This window comes from Cariama cristata, unplaced genomic scaffold, assembly GCF_000690535.1.
Source record: "Cariama cristata isolate BGI_N322 unplaced genomic scaffold, ASM69053v1 scaffold12981, whole genome shotgun sequence".
In the NCBI taxonomy this organism is placed as follows: domain Eukaryota; kingdom Metazoa; phylum Chordata; class Aves; order Cariamiformes; family Cariamidae; genus Cariama; species Cariama cristata.
This window is the reverse complement of record NW_009597646.1, coordinates 65,155-74,435: the sequence shown is the minus strand read 5'-3', so window position 1 is coordinate 74,435 and position 9,281 is coordinate 65,155. Positions and strand designations below refer to the sequence as shown.

Below are 9,281 nucleotides of genomic sequence, written 5' to 3'. Positions count from 1 at the left end.
GGCCAGTTGCTTCACACATTGGCACCTGTGGCATTTTGGAGACAGGAATTTCCTTGAACTTTCTCAGTTATTGTTCTAAATCTTTTTTTTTTTTTTTTATTTCCCGAAACCAGGGGGGTTTCTCTTCTGTTCAGCAGAGAAAAACCACCCCTCCTCATCTATTGCCCCCACCCTCTCCGTCCCCAGAGGCTGATGTCATCACACTTGAAATTCAGTTGCAAAAAAACAAAAAGCAAATTGCTTTTCAGAAGCATATATAAACCCTGACACCAAAGCACCTTTCAGACAGACACCTCTCCCATCCCTCGAATAGAGCAGTGCAGAGCTGGGGATTAAGCAGTGGTAACAGCCACCAGCATGGTCTACTTCACCTTACAGGTAACTACGATTTCATGTACGAAACCTATCCATCTCTGATCTTTCCTTTTTCACTTTAAGGAGGTAATGTCGTTTTCCGGGCAGCTCCTCAACCGGTCAAAATTGTTGTGACATTAAGTGGGAACCTGCCCCACTACTAACAAAATCAGATGGTTTTCACAGACACTTTATTCATAGTTACTAACCTGTTCCTTCCATGCCTGTTCCTTTTACGTGTCCCAAACGTGTTTTGTACGGTGCCATGGCAGGGGGGTTGTTGTTGTTGGGACGTGCTGGGTGTTTTTTTTCTCCTCGTGTCCACTCTGAGCTGGTCCCGCTTGCAACCATAAGAGGATTTCGTGGTAGGTCTGAAAAGGCTGTGCTGCCCCTTCTACTGTACTGCTTTATTTCCCTGGCTATTCTTGGCACCTCTGCTGGACTGAGCTCTGGAAAATATTTTTTTTTCTCCTTTGAATATGCAGTTAGTTTTATCTGCTCCTTTGATCTGCGAGTGTCTTACGATGCCACGTTAGAGGCGCAGCCAGTAAAACGGCTCTGAAAAAGTTCAAGCAGCTTAGGTGACGAATGTTCCTTCTCTATCTTTACTCTAGAAATCCCAGAAGTTCTTGGCAAGCTCCCGGCAAGTTCACAAAACTGCTGCTCACGGTTTGTATCTCTTTGCAGAACAACATTCCCTATCCTTTTTTAACAAGCATCCCAAAATAATCATGTCATTACTTTTTTTCTTAAAAAAAAAAGTACTGGGCTAAGTGCACTGAGATAATCCACTCAAATTCTTGGAAGACAAAGCACGCCTGGGGGGTCTTGTGGTGATTATTGCCCTCGGTTGCTAAAGGACAAGGAAAAAAGTAACAAGTGGTAAAAACACTGACTGCTAATCCTGCGCTAGAACAGAAACTTTAACTGAGTTAGAACCAGGCTTTCCATATTCTTACTCTTTGACCGTAAACATAAGATGTTTAAGTTGTAGCTGCCATCGGATTGCTCAGATCCTTAACTCCTCCGTTTGTCGTTACTTCTTTATTACGTCTGAGCTTGCTATGAGCGTTGCTCCAAGTGATTCGGGGACCGTTCCCCGCGTCTGGCAGCCAGGGTGCTGTCTTCTCCAGCACGGCACCTCTACAGCTTCTCTGCTTCAGAATCCAAATGCAGCAGAACTTCAGGCTGTGTAGCCACTTCATCTATTACAAGTTTGTCTATTAACTTATTTTAAAATGTGTTATTAATACAATAAATGCAATGAATGTTACTTAGTGAACACTTGGGAACAAGACAAATAATAATAATCCACGCAGATCTATTTGGTCTTGGATGGAGCCTTTTTTTGTTGTTGTCATACCAGGAGAAAAACACTGGAGTCATGAAATGTTTTTAACTGAAGGGTTAAAAAATGTTCACTGCCTGCAGAAGTGACAAAGATGATGGGATGAAAGCAATCAAAATGTTATGGGTGCAGCGTGATTGGAGCAGATTTTCCTCCGGGCTCTCCAATCTAGTTTGACTTCACTGTTTCCTTCTGCTCGAGGGCGTTGGTGCTTTCGTTTGCGGTCTACTGAAGATGCTCTCAGAGTACGCAGAGAGGACACAGATTTTTGCCAGCACAAGGTTTCCAAACTGCTGAGTCTTACAGATTCCTATAGCAATATATTTCATAATGCCGCTGCAAGGGGTGAATTTTATTTCCGTGAGTCACAGCAATGATGACATTCTCAGCTGTGTTTACAAGTGGTTTTTAGACTCCTAGGCTCTAGGTGAGTCCAAACACATTTGCAAGCAAACTGTGAGTCAGTAGGCATGACATTTAAGAATGAATACAAGCTAGTGAAATTAGGGAATGGTCATTTTTTAAATTGGGCTGTTTTCTGCTTAAAAAATGAAGTGTCATCTGTACCTGTTCATCTTGATGAGGTTTCCTGTAAGATGTTGAAGCAAAGTATTTTTATTTTCTTGCTTCACTCGACTTTTTCATGTGATTAGTTTCATGTGGACATTAATGCCATCTTTTATCTGTGTGCATGTGTGTGTGTGTGTACCCCCCACATACCTAGATACGTGTATATATATATATACGGATTTGCAATCATGCAAATGTTAGCTATGTTGAATTTTATAGTTTTCCTGCTCTCTCAAAATTATAATCTAAATTCTAATGGGTCATAATAATTATAATTCTGTGAATTATAAATTCATCAAAACAAAGCAATTTGTCACTGAAATTAAAAAGCACAATGATCCCAAATTGGATATTTTCCACAGAATTTTAACACCTCCAAAGATTTGGAGATGGTGACTTCCAAATCCAAAAGCACCAGTAGTTTGTGCTGTCTGCCCAGCTCCACCTTACTGATCGTAAATAAAGGCACCGATTTTGCCTTGGGAAGCTCGATGTGTTGCTTCTTGTCTAACAGCAAAGGTGTTTTCAGAGACAGGAAAAAGTTTCCTTCAGACACCAAGCTCAGGAGATCTGGTTTAATCCCCTTCTGAAGCATAGGCTGAACCCTCTGATATGCTGAGCTCAACTATGAAAGAACACTCAAAGGACTTTTTTTTAAGCACTAGCATCCCTTTGAGTGCATAGGTTTAAGAGCTTTGCCGGCTGAGTCAAGACACCTCCGTGCCTCGTAGGATGAAACTTCTGGGTAAATCCAGGCTTTGGGTCTAGTCCTGCTTGCCAAAAAATGATGGAAGCTATAGGAAGTCTTGTTTTAACGTGGTCCACTCCCAACAGGGCACCCTGGTAATGTAGCAGGGCACCTGCTCTGCCTTTTCTTCACATAAAGCGACATAATTTGTATTGATCCTCCCAAAAGATAGTTGCTTGAAACCCAGGGTGAGGGGACGTGGTTGAGCCCTGCAACTGCTTCACTTGAACCTTCCTGAAGCCACCCCAGGAGGTGCACAGAGCGGTCCTTACAGCACGTGAAGGCAGTAAGAGCCAGGACGTGCTGTGGACCCTTGAAAAACCCATGGAGAGGATCAGGATTCACACCAGGCTGCTCGCCTTGGACTCCTTGTGCTGGCGACGAGGGAGAAATGACACCTCCCTTCAGAGAAGATGCCAGTCCCCTCTCCAGGAGCATCTCTCCACTGTCTGTGGAGGGAGCCGGGAGCAATGGTGCTCCTCTCCTAGACTCCACCGAGTGCCTGAAGGCACAGAAGTTTTTCATTCCTGGGGAGAGGCTCAGGGCCTGGGATAGCACAGGGAAGCTGTACATCACCTCCCAGATCTGTAGGGCTGTACACAGCTGTGTGACCCAAGGGACATGCTGGGTAGAGCCTGCACTCCCCAGCTGCCTTTGTCCTTCAAGAAATTCAATGAGACCAGAGAGTGAAGACCTGTGAGCTGTCAGCACATGGCCCACAGATGTCTTTACCCCCTCCCCTCTCTCTTGGTGCTGCAGTGGTGGCCAGGAGTGCTCCAGAGGAGACCGTGACCAGCAGCTTTGCCTCCTTCATCCATGCAGTTCGACCCGAGCACTTATCCAAGACGGTCCGTCACAGAAGCAAGAGGATGATCCTCGACAACATTGGGGTTGGCCTTGTGGGCAGCACGACGCATGTCTTCGATATCGCCCTGCGGTACTGCCGGGTAGGAACAGCCCCATATCACCATGTAGTTACGTGGTCCCCACCCTGACATCACCACCACAACCAGGGCCTTATCTCATGGCTGACATAGGACTTTTGCCTTGCGGTAGTGGCATCACCCAATCCCTGCTTTGCTCAAGGTCCTCACCTCTGTTTCCCTCCCTTTCGCAGGAGCTGTACTCTTCCTTTGCCGTGAGCTCTGTCTATGGCAAGCCAGGCTTAAAGCTCTCCCCGACGCTGGCTGCGTTCACCAACGGAGTTGCGGTAAGGCAGGCTCTTCCAGGAGAAGCTCTGCTTTGTGGTGCCTTCGAAGACACAAGTTAGTATTGCAGGAAGCAGGCTGGTGACTGGGAGGGGTAACGGGGGACGAGAAGTCGTGGGCTCCTCTGCAGTCTTGCACGCTGCTTTTGGAGGGGCCAGACCTCCAGGTGATGTTACAGACGTAGCCTCAGCAATATCAGCAAGGACCCCCTCGCTCCCTCAGCTTCCAGCCCCCCGCCCCAGCATGTCCTTACCTCCATTTCTCTGGCAGACTCACTCCATGGACTTCGATGACACCTGGCACCCTGCTACCCACCCGTCAGGGGCTGTTCTGCCAGCTCTTCTGGCAGCTTCCCAGATGCTGCCTCCGAGCACCAAACCCAATGGCATGGATTTCCTGCTGGCATTTAACGTGGGCCTGGAAGTGCAAGGAAGGCTCATGCATTTCTCCACTGAGGCTCACGACATTCCAAAAAGGTAAACCTCCTTTTCTTCACCGAGTAGGAAGAGGGTTGGTGAGCCTGTTAACGGGCCTACTCAGGGTTTCCAAACGTTAGTTTAAGTCCAGCTGAACTCAGGATCAGGGTTAAGCCCTACCGAGAGCCAAATGCCAGTTCTGCCAGAGCTGATGAGGCACCACAGATTCATTTGGTGACCTCCAGCGATCTTGCCTCAACAATAACCATCGAGAGGACTACCACTGCGTCGGCGGTGTCCTCATCTAAACTAACCAGGGTGAGAGCACAGGACAGGCAGTGGCCCACAGCCATGCGGACAGCTTAATTGTGGGCACGGTCCCTGGCACAATTTCTGCCTGTGCCAACTGCCCTTGACCAGGCAGGGCCCTGGTGTGGTCCAAGGGGTGGCATCCACCAGGAACTCTTACCCTCGGGCATGTTGGACGAGGCCACCTTATCTGTCTGGAGGGAGAAAGTTTGGCTGTATGGACACGAGCCACGCCACTTACTCTCAGGGAAAATTAAAAATTGCTTTCTGGAGATGCTGGACTCACTCTGTTGTCTCCAATGAAGTTTCAAGTAGACACTTAGTTTTTAGATGGCTCATTTTTTGAGTGAGGCGAGTCCCACCTGCACCAGAGCCAGGAGGGATTTCTGCTGGCTGACTTGGCAGTGCGTTTGCAGTCCCATAGGCAGGTCGGGTAGGTGAGAGGCTTGGCTGCTCCCTGTGCGGAGCAGGCAGGGATGCTCAGCTCTGCAATTTCCCCTTTAGGTTCCACCCTCCCTCGGTGGTCGGTACCATGGGTAGTGCTGCGGCCACCGCAAAACTGCTCTCCCTCAGCACGGCCCAGTGCGCGCACGCTTTGGGCATTGCCGCATCGCTTGCGGGAGCACCCATGGCAAACGCTGCCACCCAAGCCAAGCCATTGCATATCGGAAACGCTACCCGCCTGGGCTTCGAAGCAGCACTACTGGCTGCCCGAGGGATGGAGGCCAACCCCTTAATTCTGGATGATATCCCTGGTTGTTCCGGATTCAGTGCTTTCTACAGCATCTATCAACCCAAACCACTGTCCACACCAAGTGACCATCATGAGTTCCTCTTGGAGAAGCAGGATATTGCTTTCAAGCGATTCCCAGCCCACCTGGGGATGCACTGGGTGGTGGATGCTGCCTTGTCTGTCCGGAACCTCTTCATCAACTACGCAGGGTCCTTCTCTCCCTCTTTGATTCGCACCATTGTGCTGAAGATCCCAGTGTCAAAATACATCAATCGGCCTTTCCCCAGCTCTGAACATCAGGCTAGGCACTCCTTCCAGTTCAATGCCTGTGCTGCCCTGTTGGATGGTGAAGTGGGCCTCGGCTCCTTCACGGAGAGCAGCATCCACCGGCAGGAGCTGAGGGAGCTGCTGGACAAAGTGGTGGTGGAGCACCCTGAAGATAACGTGGCCAACTTTGACAAGATGTATGGAGAGGTGGCACTGCTCCTGCACAGCGGAGATGTCCTGACAGGCAAATGTGACACTTTCTATGGGCACTGGAGGAAGCCTCTGAGCAAAGAATCCCTCCTGAAGAAGTTTCGATCCAATGCCTCTCATGTGCTTCCAGAAGAAAAAATAGAAACCATCATCACTATGGTGGACAACCTGGAGAACCTATCAGATAGTTCCCAGCTGGCCTGCAGCCTGTGAGGGAACAGCGAGTGGGTTTTTCACAAGGGACTTGTCCCAGTGAAACTCTGATTCCTTTCTTCATTGGTGCTTTACTATTAATTTCCAATGACAGGAAAGTTCTCACCCCTTGAAGTCAAAGTAGATGCTTTAATACCAAAGGAGCCCACGAGGTAGGAGGTGTGTCTGTGTCAGTTGTTAGTACACAGATTAAATTTCAACTCATGGTTGATGCTGTTTGAGTAGCTGAAAGGACACAGATATATAAAAAAAAAAAAGCATGGAAATCTATGAGAATCCTGGGTATCACCTGGAAGCCAGCTCCCCAGAAGAAACGGTGTCTGGATGTTTTCTGAAGCTGCATTCAAAGTTTTTTCTGTGCAGAATGCCTAACTGCTGAGTCTGGAAAGAAGAGGAAGTTCAGCTGCAAAAAGTGTGCTTTTCTTAGTGCTCTTCTGGGCACTTTTTAGATCATGGTTAGTTAGTCATGCTGGCCAGATGAAAAATCTATCAGTTACTGTAAACAGCCCTGCCTGCAAAACTCTCAGGCAGAGAGGGATTTTTTTTTTTCTTTTCCAGTAAAATCCTCCCAGTTCTCCAGCACTTGGGAAGGGTTTGCCACTCCTCCGTGTACGCGGGATGGTTCAAGGACCCTTAAAACCTGTATGTCTTTTCTGAATGAAGGGCAATTGGTAGGTGAGGAGCCCTACATCAGTCCTACACCTACATCCTACGTCTCCTGCGAGGTGATCCCTGCCAACGCCAGGGCTGTGCCACATCGTCCCTCCCGGCTTTGAGCAGGTCGCCCGGGCCCCTGTGCGGAGCTGGCTCACCAGGGGTAGTCTCTGCAGTCCGTGCGGAGATGGGCACCGCTGGATGCTGACTTGGGCACATACACGCTGTGACTCACATTGGGAAAATCCCTGTTTCTCTCCCCTGAGAGGAAAGAAAGCTTCCTGAGACTCGGTTCTTATCTCATCTTTCCAGCTGGGATGAAATCAGTACCTGTGCTCCTGAGTAGCCACTCACTGGAAGGCTTTCGCAGCCTGCATCCTTTCTGAAGAGTGAGATGAAGAACTATGCAACATTCCTCTGTACATTAAAGAAATACTGTGATTGCCAATCCAAAGGACTTGTTTCCAATATGATTGATCATGGTGTAGGTAGGGAATCTGTTGCAGAAGTGAGGGTTGCCTTCTGCAAGGGGGACCGAGATGGGACTAGACAGGCAAGAAGGAACGTGGGCTGGTTCCTTTTTAGCTTGCTGGTAGTGGTCTATGCAGAGAACTTCCCAGCCAGAGCAAAGCTGTTTGCCCACCTGTTAATCCACTCTCATACTCTCTAGCATATTCACACTGAATCTTTCTGAATAAAGAACTGAAGTAAATTCATTTTCTGCATAAAGATTTAATGCTACGTTACGTAGAACATCAGGTTTTCAGTTTTAATCTGAACATATGCAATACAAAGCCTTTTCCAATAGATTGGGAACGCAGCAGAGGCTAGGACAGGGCCAGCCAGAAGGCTGGCCTGTGGCCAGTGATTTCTCCAGAGTCATCTATTTACACGGAGCCCTGCAGGCTGTTTTTCCTGGTGAGAACACTAGCTATTAGCCAGCAGAGCCTGGCTGGGGATAGACACGATCTCTCAACAAAGAGAAGTTACCCAGTGTTTCTCCATTAAGCAACAGATTTCAAATACTTGCTGAGTGCCCATGACAAGCTTCTTGGTTCGAGTTAGGCGTGAGATCACCAAAAACATCATTCCATGTTTCAAAGCCCAGTGAACCGGGGACCCACAGCGCCAGTGCCTTCCAAGTCAGCCCTTAGCTCAACGTTTGTCTGGGGAATCAATGTGTGCCACAGAACCAAGGTGGGCTTCAGTGGAGGGAGCAATGCGTCTCCGTGGATTATCAGTGGTTTCAGTGCCCTAACGTTTGTTCCAGTGTTCTCATTTCCACGCCTTTTGCACCGTGCTGCAGTGATGCCCTGCAGCAGTGACGCTGAGCAGGAGAGGAGGGAACTAGCACCTTTTACCTGTCGGGGCTGGAGCAGAAAAAAAGAGCTTTTTGGTTGGGTTTCAGGCTACACTTTGTCCCTGAGATCCAGAAACCCTTCTAAACCTCGTTCACGTCTTGGCCGTCCCATCAGATGCAATCCTGACACCTTTCAGCAGACAATGTGAAAAATTAGGAAGGGGTGGCACAGGAAGGGTAGTAGGGTCCAACTTTCCTTTTATTGGGCCCCTTATCAGTTGAAGCAGTAAGTGGCTTTTCCAGAGCATCTAAGAGCTAAAGGCATACCTGAGATTTTTTTCATTCATGGTATTTCCTCTAAAAGCCGAGGTCCCTGGAAACGCCTCCAGCATCTCAGCCCAGGAAAATATCTCACTCGTCATTTCCACTTTCAAACAGAAAATGTTTCATATCCTTAACTAATTAGGAGGCCCAAACCTCTGGCGAGGGAAGTGAGGCCTTAAAAGAGCCAAACAAAAAAAATGACCTGTGAAAATTATAGACCAGCTTTTGTGACACTGAGGGCATTCCTCTTAGGCTGAATAAGAAAAGAGCCATTGTCCCTTTTTTCTACTGCTGTCCCAAGATAAATGACAGTTAAAATTAAGAAAAGGAAACATTTCTCCACAAACATATTTATGGTAGCAAGCTCAGTGAATGAAGGGACACTTGCAGGGCAGAGCCGGGCAGGCTCCGTGTTAGCCATCAATCAATAACTACAATCCCACGCCAGAAATTGGCAGGGCTCCACCGGCACAAGCGCTTGGCCAGGGAAAAGCCCTGACCCGTAGAGAGCGGGGAAAGGTGAGGCAGGGCTGGAGGGAGCCGGGTGCCACCATCAGCCCTCTCCCGTGGGCATCGGCCCTCTCCCGTGGGCAGCACCCACCCGTGGGGTCCCGGGGGCAGGGCTGG

General features: G+C 48.5%; 1 protein-coding gene across 1 annotated transcript; it reads left to right on the top strand.

Annotated features, from left to right (window-relative positions):
- Positions 1–302: 302 nt before the first annotated feature.
- LOC104168405 (cis-aconitate decarboxylase-like) lies at positions 303–6,376 on the top strand. The gene is made up of 6 exons (XM_009708986.1): positions 303–378; positions 969–1,023; positions 3,780–3,967; positions 4,138–4,230; positions 4,499–4,704; positions 5,458–6,376. The coding sequence occupies exons 1-6, from the start codon at positions 358–360 to the stop codon at positions 6,374–6,376; spliced, it is 1,482 nt and encodes a 493-aa protein (XP_009707288.1). The 5' UTR covers positions 303–357.
- The last annotated feature ends 2,905 nt before the right edge of the window (positions 6,377–9,281 follow it).